At 41.2% G+C, this 12,690-nt stretch overlaps 1 protein-coding gene across 1 annotated transcript in view; it reads left to right on the forward strand.

Annotated features, from left to right (window-relative positions):
* sntb2 (syntrophin, beta 2) overlaps positions 1-12,607 on the forward strand; it is a 28,576-nt gene extending 15,969 nt beyond the window's left edge. Inside the window, exons 2-7 of the mRNA XM_071489876.1 lie at positions 4,572-4,791; positions 6,060-6,270; positions 8,155-8,297; positions 8,925-9,121; positions 10,691-10,881; positions 12,086-12,607. Of these exons, the coding sequence (XP_071345977.1) occupies positions 4,572-4,791; positions 6,060-6,270; positions 8,155-8,297; positions 8,925-9,121; positions 10,691-10,881; positions 12,086-12,178 (1,055 nt within the window). The 3' untranslated portion in view covers positions 12,179-12,607. The remainder of the gene's footprint in view (positions 1-4,571; positions 4,792-6,059; positions 6,271-8,154; positions 8,298-8,924; positions 9,122-10,690; positions 10,882-12,085) is intronic.
* The last annotated feature ends 83 nt before the right edge of the window (positions 12,608-12,690 follow it).

Raw genomic sequence — 12,690 nt, forward strand, 5'->3', positions numbered from 1 at the left:
TGGACAGAAGAATTCAGTTCCTGCACATTGTAAACACGTGCACTGCAGAAAGCCCCAAGTTTGTGGATGGAAAATATCTCTCTGAACATCACTGTGCCAAATCTAATCATGAATCTGAAAGCAGGGCTTTGCAGCAGAGACATCCTCTTCCATATGACCCTCAGACATATACATGAGCATTCAGGAATGCTCTCACTCGCGCTTACATTTGCAGAAACGATCCCAGACGCTGTCGGTATGGGCAGTGCGGTTTGGATGACCGGGGAAATGAGGCTCCATTCCTTGGCTTGTTGCCTCAGCATTATTACCAGCCCTGCCCTTTACTCTGAGTCATGCATAGGGTAACGTACACACGAGCGTGCAGGGACTCATGCACTGTGCAGCTCCTTCTGCATCTGTTGCTCAGTCATTAATTCTGCATGTCTCACTGAGCTCGTTTTAGAGTCATACACACATAGCTTTAGACCCGAGCCTATTTTCTCCATCTCTCATGCGCATACACACACACACCCACAGACACACACAGATACACACACACTCATACAAGCACACAAACTTTCACAAACCTAATATGTCAGTCTACATTCAAGAATGACCTCACCTCTTGAGAGTCTCGTCTCAGGTTTCATAAAAAGCAGACCGACCCAGCGGTCCAAGACACACACACACACACACACACACACACGCTCGGTGTTAGTCTCTTTCCTTTCTCATATTCACACACACACACACACACACTCACTGTGCACACAGAGATACTAAGAGAGCATGCATTGAAGGAAGGAAATAAAAATGGTCTCATCATATACAAGGGAAGATATAAGAGTAAGTGAAGGCCCGTGAGTGTGTGCCAGTGGTGGTGGGGGGTGTACGAGGCCATGGGACCAAATTTGGAAAGTGGATCCACCACATTGGAGCAGAGGTCATTCTTTTACAAACATCTGCTCTGCCAAGCTCACAGCTGTACGGCCTGAGATAGCTTCACACAGGGGACTGTTGCGTCCTCTTCAGACAGCAGGACCTGTTCATGGTCCAAAGTCCCTGCTGGAATACGATCAGTGTCCTTTTCATTTGGAAAATGTCCTCTATTAGTTGTTAGGTATGTTCAAACTTCAGGTCGGACAGACACTCCAGCTCTTTCCCGAACCACAGTCCAACTGTGTTTAAGTTTAACCCTGGCTTAACCCCACTGGCTGGGCCCAGTGACTTCACTAAACATCCCAGAGTGTTTCCTCATGGCCTGGGTTCGGGCTGGCCACACCACACAACCGGCTGTTAATGGGTGGAATCCCACAGATGGTCAAACTATCAACACACTATTTGTTGAGGGTGTGTAGATATTAAGCAGCTGTCTTGCTTTGGCTCACCCCATGATGTGCTTCAGCCTAACAAACTACAACCAACTGATGTGTTTATTCTATTATGATAAGAGGGATTATCTGAGGATCTCACATATTTGTAAAAGACTTTACTCAGTGTGGCTCGTGGAGAGGAGGGTGGCTGTTGATACTTTAAGGGAAACTTTAAGGGAAAGATTTTTGGCCTTTGTTATTTCTCTCTGTGTAGACATGCATGTAGCCTGGAATAGATTATGGTGCATTTAATGTTACATTTGAAGGACTGTTCGATGTGGGGAAAGCAACGTAACACAGAACCAGATGTAATTGCTGAAGCAAAGTTATTTATTTGTGAGGAGGTGAAGGAGATAAATATAACCGTATGACCAAAAGAGGACTAGAAACACCAGTTTCAAACTAGCTCTCTAAAACAAAAATGAAAATAAACTACTTCTGTCTACTTAGTCCTAAAATCAGAAAACTGCCTAACTGTGTGTGTGTGTGTGTGTGTGTGTGTGTGTGTGTGTGTGTGTGTGTGTGTGTGTGAGAGTGTGAGATCAGTTCTAGTTTCTCTAGGCCTGGCCCAGTCCCCAGATAGTCCGACGAGAACCTTAATGCTAATTCACAAATCTTCACCACCTAACACCCAACAGCATCGGAACCAGAGGAGATCAGGTGTCAGTGCTTGTTGGACCCCTGCTGCAGTCTCACTCTCATTCTTTTGCATCTCTACAGAATTTCAAATGAACATTTACTGGGTTGAACATTTGACTGCCTCCAGTTTAGAGCTGCTTCAGATTGCTTTTCATTAGCAATCAATCATCTGGTCCAACAGGTGAAAAATCCCAGTTTCCCCGAGTCTTCTTCAAATCTTCAAAACTTCAACAGTCCAAATCCAAAGATATTCAACTTACAAAAGCAACAAATCTCCACATTTGATAACCTACAACCAGAGTATTTTGGCGTTTTGCCATGATGATCAATTCATTGTGGTTAATTTATTTGATTAATTACCTGTAGCTGTCTGTTTAACACTTGCTTTTATCAACATTGATTCCTCTTGAAATATTACACCACACAAACGAGGTTCAGCATGTGGGTTTTTGACGGCCAGAATTTTATTTTCAAGCTGCAGTAATCAATATTTTTTATTAACAGTGGACCAGATGACTGTGTGTAATGTGAAGAGTCACTCACAGTGTCGAAACCACAGAGAATTATCACATGACTCTGGAGTTTCAGCAGCGTTACACCTCACAGGTGTACCGACCTGCAGCACCAAGCAGCACACACACGAAGTCAGCAACTAGCTAGTGAACTGCACAGAACTGCAGTGTGTTCTGTGGAGCTGTTTAGCTTCTTTCGCTTGGTTTTACAGCATATCTGCTGTAAAAGCTCCCATCAACCCCTGCAGGCAGCTGTTTCTGGCAGAAAACGTCTCATTAACCAACAAGCATGCTAACTAGAAGAGAGTATTGTTTTAATTTTAGCAATTTGAATTCTGCTTATGAATTCCTATTCTTATCAATGTTTAAAAAAAAGAAAGAGGTCAAATGTTTAGATAACAAGAATATCTTCATTCTTTTGTTAACTGAATATTCACAAAGTAAATAGCATTTACTGTTAACAAATCCACATTATGAAATCATGATCCACAGACGTGCATTAAAAAATCTTAAATGATAGATTCAGATCAATCTAAAGCAGTTCATTAAACTAACTGCTAGTTGTTTTATTTCAGTGTTCTGGTGACAAAGGCATGTATCTATATTTGTCCTATATTTTACTATATTTTACACTATCCCCTCAATCCAACAACAAAGAAACACCTGTTCCTGAGGTCATTTTAATGGTCAAAACAACCACACGTAAAAGAGTTGATAGACAGACAGACATTATTCATCCGCTAGGGTAGATTCCATTGCCCACTAGTTCTCATATACATGCAGCTTAGACTGATAGGTCATGAGCCACTCTTAAACTCTTGTATCAAGGTATTTCAGGAAGAAAATAAAGCTCTGGAAAATATTTAAAAAGAAAAAGAAAAGAAACAATAATCACACAATTGAATGATAATCAGAGGTAAATGCTACATCCAGAAACCCAGCGTAGGCTATAACTGCATCATGTCAATAATTCAGCAAAACATCAGGTGAAAATCACGTGACTGCTTTCCACTTACTACTCTTCACATTTCAGATAAAACATGAAAATACAGCAAACGTTGTGTCATCGACGGCCACTTAAAAAGAGCAGACTCGTGTTTAAAGACAGGGCTGGCAGGAGCAATGGTGGCAGTGTGGACATGGCCCGTCGTGGTTAGAGACCCATAATCTGATTCATTTTTCTCACTGGGTACGTGGTACATGACATGTTGGATTTGGTTGTAATTTAGAACCAAGTTTTGGTTCCCAACCTCAGTGCTAACTGTACCTGCCCAGCACTAAATCGCAGGCAAAGTTAGTGACTAGTTTATGAAGGAAGTCAAACATCTTGTAAATCAAGAGGCAGATAATGTGGAGAGCGAAATTAAGGCTAAAAGGAGGGTAAAGGTCGGACCTACGTTTATCAATATGAATATTCCACATGAGTGCTAATCAGAGACTGTAAATAAAGATAGATGTAGCCTTTGTGACGTCACCTCCAGGTTTCTGAAGAGTGGGTTGCTCTGCCATCGCCATTTTGGCAGTGTCTGACCCCGCCCCTAACTCTCAGCAAATCCAAAAATGGGCAAAAAGGTGGTGCATGTGTGGAGCCAAGACTTTAGTGCATGCTGGTTTGTAGCGAGCATACACTCCCCCACCTGTCACTCAAAGCGGCCACCCCCTAAACTATACAGAACTTTAAGTCTTAATAAAATTTAAACTGGTGAGTTATATAAAGATTCACCCCCCGTACAGTTGTCATAAAGGAGGAAATTAGCTGTAGAGACCAAAACAGTTTTTGTACCAGGCTGTAAACATGCTGCTACCAAAAAATGTGTTGTAATATGTGCCAATATAAAGTGTCTATAATTTCACTACTTGCAAAAAAAAAAAAAAAAAAAAGACATTGAAGGCAATAATGACTTAACCCTGAGATTCCATGATATATATGGTAAACAGTCTCTACGTTCACACTTAGACCATGGATACTGTAGAGGTATAGCTATGTCAGCCTATCAGGGAGCCATTCAGTCATACCGTCTTGCACTGGATGTACATTTGCTTATATTTATTCTCTCTTCCTCCACAGTGAAGTACATCCGTGAGGTTTCTCCGCTCTTCAAGAAGCCGTCCCTGGTCGCCGACCTGCCATGGGACGGAGTCCGCCCACAGTCACCGAGCTACAGTGGTAGTGAGGATTCGGGGTCACCCAAACACAGCAGCTCCTCCTCATCCAAAGACAGAAAGGTCATCAGCCTGAGGATGTGCTTCATCAGCAGGAACCTAACCATGCCAGATCTGGAGAGCAGGTCTGGTCTGATATGAGACTCCGCAGTGTTTGTGTGTATGTTTGAGAGAAATAGCTGACTATGTAGGAGTTTAGGTGTGGTTGTGTGTGTGTGTGTGTGTGTGTGTGTGTGTGTGTGTGTGTTACCATTGGGTGTGTCAGTGTGGCTTTTTTTCCTGTGTCCAACCTCTGTTCATTAGATTGGTATGTTTGTTCTGGGAGAGATAATAAGCATGGCAAAACAAAAAAATTGAAAACATCCAGCAACTTGTACAAGTGGTTAACAAAGTGATTCCAGGACATCAGCTTTGAAGTGAGTCTCCAGTGCAAACACTGGTACAACAGATGGGTGGTATTAAATAACCAAGAAGCAGTATGTCTCTTTGAAGTGCAGTTTGCCATATACCGTGGCCGTTTTCATTAATAGGTTAAAATATAGCATTTCTCATATCAACACACCTTCAGTTTTAACACAGACTATGTGATTGTGGACCTTTGTGTCAGGTACTTGTGTCCAAACTATTGTATATATGACAAAAAGCATTTAACCCTTTGAACCTGACTGACAGAAGTACACACCTTCTCAGTTATACCTCAGAACTCAGTGAAGTCATAACACACACTCCTGAATCAACTACTCTTTTCCAGTGAGAGCGGTTTCTCAGATGTCCATGGGATTAGAGAACATCAGATGTTCCTCATAACTTGAGGATCTTGTCTGTCAATGATCATGTTTAGGTTTCCTCAGAATCTAAACTGATCCAGAGGTAGTACAGTGTAAACAGGAACTTCTAGTAGCTAATGCAGCAGGACTGTTCATGGTGTCAAATATTGGCTTTAAAAACCACAAGGCTAAACTAAATGTGTCAACGTCATATTTCACACAAAGCATAGCTGGAACCCTGATTGTAAAATCTTAACACTTATTAATTCTATGAATAATCATGAAATTCATCAAGTTATCACATGAATTTGAATGTGCTATAATTTTCTTTCATTGGTCAAGGGCATGGGTGAAGCACTAAGAAGATTACACAGAAAAATTATTATTGTTTCAAGTAGAGTTCAGATGTGTTTAATGCATTTTCAACTGAAAATATATCCTAAAAGAAATATCAGTCTTGCAGTCTTACCTCCCACAACCAGTTTATTAAGTCACCACAGCTGAGGTCCCAAACCTGAACTCACTCACTGACTCACTCACTTTTCTGACTGTGATTAGTCCTTGTTCATGAGCTGTTTACATGATTTTGTCTGATAAAACTGACAAATCTCCTCGCTGCCTTTCAGACTCCTGGAGCTCCATTCCCCAGATGGCCAGCACACGGTGGTGCTGCGCTGTAAAGACGGCCCCACCGCCAACTCCTGGTTCACGGCCATCCACACCAACATTGCTGCTCTGCTGCCACAGACCCTGGCTCACATCAACGCCTATCTAGGGGCCTCGTCCTCGACCTCCACACACCCCCACCTCAAACACATCGGGTGGTTGGCTGAACAGGTATTTTCAGATTTGCTTGCAGCTGCATTCTGTGATTTACATGTGGTTAGTCAGGACCACAGAGGCCGCTGCACACAGTGTGTGCTAACAGGTGAGGTTGTGTTGCTGTATTCAGACAGTGAACACCAACACCAGTTGGTTGCTTGGAAGCCTTTTCAACTGAATATCTGTTAAGTATCCAAGTTCAAACTAATTTCACCATGGTGAGCCAACAGCTGCCAAACTGTCTATTGTATCTTACACGCTTGGTACTTCTTAAAGTAGCATTGGGTTCCCCTACCCGCTTTCATTTTAGATCTGTTCTGCTACAGCAGATTTGCTAAGACTCAAGGTGAACAAATCTCTCCCATCATCTTTTATCTCTCCTTGATATTTTTTACTAGTGAAGCAAGCATTTAGCTAGCACTGCTTCCACTATTTAAAGAATAGTGCAGCATTTTGGAAACACGATTACCTGCATTAGATGAGAGGATTTGTCTGTATGCTCAATATGAAGCTAAAACTAGCATAGCACAAACACTTAGATAGCCAGGCTCTGTCCAAATGTGGAAAGACCCTAAAGCTCATTAATGAACATGTCTCATTTGTTCAATGTGACAAATCATTGTTTTACTGTGGGCTGTTGGCTGGAACTTTTTGTAGGGATATTGATCTTCTCGTGTAGCTCTTGGCAAGAAAGTTAATAAGTGTATTTCCCAAAATGTAGAATTATTCGATTAAAGTGGCAAAGGTCACTGGTGCCAGATTATATCAGCTGTAAGTAATCAATTACATTTGACCAAAATAATCACACTATAAAGATATTTTTTATTAGCACATACCTATATGGTTGCATGGGAATGCAGAAACACACACAAGGAAACACACTCTTCCTGTGTGCTGCTGCAGTTATGAGGTCAGAGCAGAAGCACAGCCTGTATGTTTGAGTTTTTGGTATGTGCAGTAATATGGAGGCCTATAGGGGACTATATTAAAATGTAAACCAGTTTTACTCAAGCAACACATTATAATTATTATTCCATATCACCGCACATACCAGCAGCAGCACACAGGAAATGTGTGTTTCCTTGAATTAGCTGTAGTGCTAAATTGAAACATGTCCAGGAAAAAGACTCTTACTCTGAAAAACATCTTTTCACTCTGATGAAGTGTTCATTCAAGGTCATGTTGAATGTATGGATGTGTAGCTCTGTTTATCTTGACCGGGCTCAAACAGGAAACACCAACGGGAGTTTCCGTTGCATTACACTATTTCCTGCAGAGCCCACCTACTCACCACAGTTGTACTCACAAACACACTGACTGGTTTAATGTCATTGCTTTTCAGCTGCAACTCCACCACCTCAGCCATGACTCACACACCTACGCATTTTTAGCACAATTCAACCACAAATTCAGGTCAGCCTGTCCTATCCCTGTATAGATCACTATACCTTTACTTGTCAGAACAATCACTGTTGCTTTACCACGTCAAACTGCATCACTACACCTGTACCCACATCCTGTTGTAGTTTGTACCTTGGCAAACTACATCACTGTGCCTGTACCCACTACACCAGTATATCTGTACCTTTACCAATCAAAACAATCACTACACCAGTCCCATGTCAAACTGCATTATCCCTGCACCCATACCCTGTTGTAGTTTAAACCCCATCAAACTATTTAAATTTGTTTTACACATTTTGAAAAAGTGAATAATTAGGTTTATATGTTATCTGCACAAGTGAACTATGGATCTGGGGGAACTGATCTACTCAGTGTTCTAGCATACACAGGCTTACCTATAAAAATCGTTTTCATAGGGTTGGAGAAAGTGGTCGGGGAACCTGGATATATTAGTGCCTTTTACGTCTGACATCTCCCCCTGACTTTCTTCTTCAGGTCCAGCTGGAAGGTGGACGGCAGCAGTACAGGCCAGTGGTCATGGCGCTGACGGAGAAGGACATCCTTCTGTTTGAATCAGTGCCATGGAGCAGAGAGTCCTGGTCCATGCCTCTGCTTACACACCCATTGCTGGCCACCAGGTAAAGACAACAGACAGCAGGGTGACTGTTGGTGAGCTGTTGGTCTGATTTCCATAGCTGTAAAGTGGATTTATCATTTCTTGCTTTTCAGCACAGATGTTTACATTTACATTAAAATGCATTTGGATGGGACATTTTTGCGAGTACAATATTGAGTCCCTGCAAAGTGTCAGTAAATATTCAAACAGTGTATCAGCTGACTGTTAAGTATTGGTCAGGACTTTTCATCTAACGTCGACATATGTTCAACAAACTGTCATTTATGGTAAGTACCTGGAGGTTTACTGTTTCAAATGTGAGAAATGAAACCGCAACAGTTAAAAGATTTTTTTCAGGGGAAACTTCAGCAGGGAACCCCCACCTGTAAAAAAACAAACAAACAAAAAAAACTATAGAAGAACAACACAAATGTCTAAACCCAGTTCATCCTATTCAGGAAAGGCTACTAATGAGACTGTTGTGGGTCAGTTTTCCCAGAGACCAGGACCCCTGACCAACTTCAATAAGCAGCTTAAGAGGACTTGAGCAAATTCTGTCAGGAGTCTTGCTGATGCAGATTGTCCATGCAGGATGACTTTGAGGATGTTAAATGTGCCTGTATTTTCTTGTGCTTCTCTCTCTCTCCAGACTGGTTCATTCTGGCAGTGCACGGGGCTCTCCCGCCCAGGGGTCAGACCTGGTATTTGCCACTCGGACAGGCACAGGACGAGGCATCGAGTCCCACGTCTTTCGAGTGGAGACCCACTGGGATCTGTCCTCATGGACGCGGGCCCTTGTGCAGGGGACACACGCTGCCGCTGAGCTCATCAAAGAAGTCTCTATTGGTGAGTGTGGGTGTGTGCTGTAGGTGATTAGTCTGTAGTAGGAGTTTGAAATCTGTACCAAACTCATTCACTCTTTACACAGTACTGCAGACTCTTATGCTGTTATTATGTTTAGTTCTAATTCAACTCTTTGTTCATTTTTAAGCTGTAGTTTATAGCATTAATATACTGATTTACTTCATGTTCTAATATTGTAGGTGCTGATTATAGCCAATTAATAAACCAAATAAATCAACATTATACATTTGTTCATTTGTTCAAATGTTCATTTATCATCATGATCATCACAATTTTCATTATAGTATCATATTCATTATCATATTCAATATAGTGACAAAAGCTCCAATAATACTTTGTATCCACTTCTATTCACTGCCTTTTTTATCTGAGAGCTGTAGTTACTATTTACTTTACACATTAACATTTTCAGACCAAATACATAATCAGTTATACCACACAGTATATTACACAGTTAAACTGGCTCCACCCAGCTTCAATATTTAAATGCTGCTCACACATTAATGGATCAATGATAATGATCAAATATTATATGATATATTCATGTAGTAATATGTCACTGGACAGGACAGGGCTGTGGCATCATGAGCACTAATACTTTTTCTTTTTAAAATAAGATATAAGATTTTAAATGCTACTGGTAAGTAAGTATTTTTACTTATTATTGTGCTACTGTGTACTGAGCCAGTATACAGGAGGGGGCCAATAACTTGTCTAGATAAAAGTTTTAGGTCATGTCACCCAGTCCGAGTGTTGTTCTGGTCTTGTTTCACACACTGTGTGTGTGATTATGTGTATGTGCTAAAAAATGACAAAAAATGAATGTCAAGCAGAAGTTAGTTTCTAGAGAAAATATTTAATCACAAACTAAATCCTTTTCCAGAAGCACTGATAAGATATTTCTGTGTATATAGGCCTCTGACTGTAACAGGAAGCTCCTGACAGTAGCTGGCTCAGTGGCTGTGAGCAACAGCTCAGAAAGAGCAGCTCTGTGCAGGAAAAGCAGAAGTGGGAGCCAGCAGAGGGGAATGTTTCCACTCTGTGTCGAACAATAGTTGGCTGATGTAAAAGCCTCTCTGCCTTTTTTTTCCTCCTTCCCTGTCCTGCTGCTACACAAACACACAGTTGTGCAGGGATATTCAGGCCATTCAGGTTACAGCCATACACACTGAAATGCTTTCAGATCAAATGACCTCACAGTTAAAGCTGCACCAAGCTTGATTTTTATATAAAAGATACAGAACAGATACAGAACAACATCATATCCAGTTCTGTTGAGTTGCTGTAGAGGAAGTTATTATTATTAAGAGACAGAAATTGTCACTGATGTGATTTGTGTTAAAACAGGAAGTTAACAACATCCCGATCAGACATCAAAAGGAACGTATTTAGTCTGCTGCTGGCACATGATATGACTTCAGGCTTCTTCAAGTTTGTCTTTTGCTGACATGTATCAAACATATTACTCCGTATTCTCCACAAACACTTTCACTTACCCACTTGGACACACTTACCCACACACCTGCTATTCTGTCTCACCCCTTCTCCCAGGCTGCACATTGAACAGGCAGGATGTTCGGCTGACGCTGCACTATGAGAAGGGCTTCACTGTGACGAGAGAGCCGGCGGACCCGGCCAGTGGCGCCGTGCTATTCAGATACCCCTACGAGAAGCTCAAAATGTCCGCTGACGATGGAATACGCAACCTTTACCTTGACTTTGGGGGTCCAGAGGGAGAAATGGTGAGTTATAAATGTGGAGAAAAAGCTGTCACATGACCTTTCCTTTTCCTGCCAGAAAACAATCGGATCAGTGAAGTATGAGACACAAAGTCTTCATCATAGTTTTTCATATCAATAATCAATTGACTGTGTTGTGACAGTTCTTTGACCCAAATGTGATGTCATCAAATTATGAGAGCGAAAACCAGGAAACCAGCAGCTGGAACCAAAAATAAAAAGCTGAAATTAATAATGGCAATGCTTCTTTGTATTTATGAATTAATCAGCTAATAGTTTCATAGAGAAGCTGTGTTAGAGTGACTGCGCGCCAGCTTATCTCAACTATCAAGGTACACATGATTTCCTAATCTCAGTTGTATCTCCAGAGTTTGATTGCAGCTTTTTCCTGTAAGGAAATACAAACACTAAGGAACCACAAGTTAACTTAGAGACCTGGTGTTGAAACAAAAAGTAAGCAGCAGTGGAGTCAGAATAAATGCTCCTTGTAACCTGATACATTGGTGACGTAAACTAACCATGTTTATTTCATATGTGAAAAAATCTGTAGTGATGTCACTTTCCAGCTCTTGAAGTGAAATACTTAGTTTTCACTCATGATAAAGGGAAATGTTTGCAGGTTCTTTTGATGTGCAAATCTAATTGGTATTTATCTGTCAACACATTTATAAATCTCAGTTCACACATAATGTGTACACATTACAGATACTTTTACACATTCACACATCGGACTACACATTTACGTCCTTGCACTGACTCACAAATCTGAGTACACACATACAGATTCACTTTAACAGCTCTCTGTTTCAAATAATGGATTTGGTTTCTCTGCCTGCCTCTCTTCTGACTGGCTGACTGACCTGTTGTTACTAGAGCTCCAGAGAGAAGCCTTAGAGAGGAGATGTAAAACTACACTGAGATCATTTTTGCTTCTTAAAACCTGCTTCTTTTTGGTCTAGAGGAAAAAAGCAAACGAGTTAAGTTGCAATGAACACTACAGACTCAGAAAAACTTTAACATGAGTAAACTGCTACAGGTTAGGAACAGAGAAATTCAAAGTGAACCGATTTTAAATGTAAGACAGTTCACTATAAATAAAGGTGGTCACATATCTGAAATTATTGTTTTACATCTTTGTGTCTCTTTTCCTGTCCCACCTATCCTTGCTGCTTTCCTCCCTCACTTTTTCCCTCCTTTCATCCTCCAGGTATTTGACCTCCACTCTGGTCCAAAGCCGGTGGTGTTTGTCCTCCACTCCTTCCTGTCAGCCAAGCTCACTCGTATGGGTCTGCTGACGTGAAACAGCCAACAACAGCAGTGAGGATGAGTGGACAGGCCCAGCACGGAGGGGAGGGGGAAGACATGACCCTAATATGCTGATAATGGGGGTTAACTTTTTATTTTCATGTTTTTTTTGTTTTTTTTGTCTCCAGTTTCTCCATTTACAGCTGAAGTTAGGCCTGATGTGGCACTGTGGGGAAGCTTGAACCCAGGTGGTTGATTGTCTCAAAAATGTGCCTTCTCTCCTGACTTCTCCTTACCGCCTCTTGCACTCATTTCTGTTGCAGGATCAGGTAAAAGTTGGTGGCACTTTTCTCAAAGTCAGTTACAATACACAAAAAAAAGCTTATAACATTCCATGTGATAACAAATTAAATTTCATTATAATGTAATGTCCATTATGATGTAAATAAAAAACACAAGCTAAAATGGTTGATGAGATTACATCACCAGAGCACTTCAAGCAATGTGTTACTAAAGATATTAAGGAAAGAAGGATTTTTTTAGACAATTAATACACACCAAGCACAG

Source organism: Trachinotus anak, unplaced genomic scaffold (assembly GCF_046630095.1).
Source record: "Trachinotus anak isolate AG129_WGS33_773 ecotype Australia unplaced genomic scaffold, CSIRO_AGI_Tana_v1 ptg000002l, whole genome shotgun sequence".
Lineage (NCBI taxonomy): Eukaryota > Metazoa > Chordata > Actinopteri > Carangiformes > Carangidae > Trachinotus > Trachinotus anak.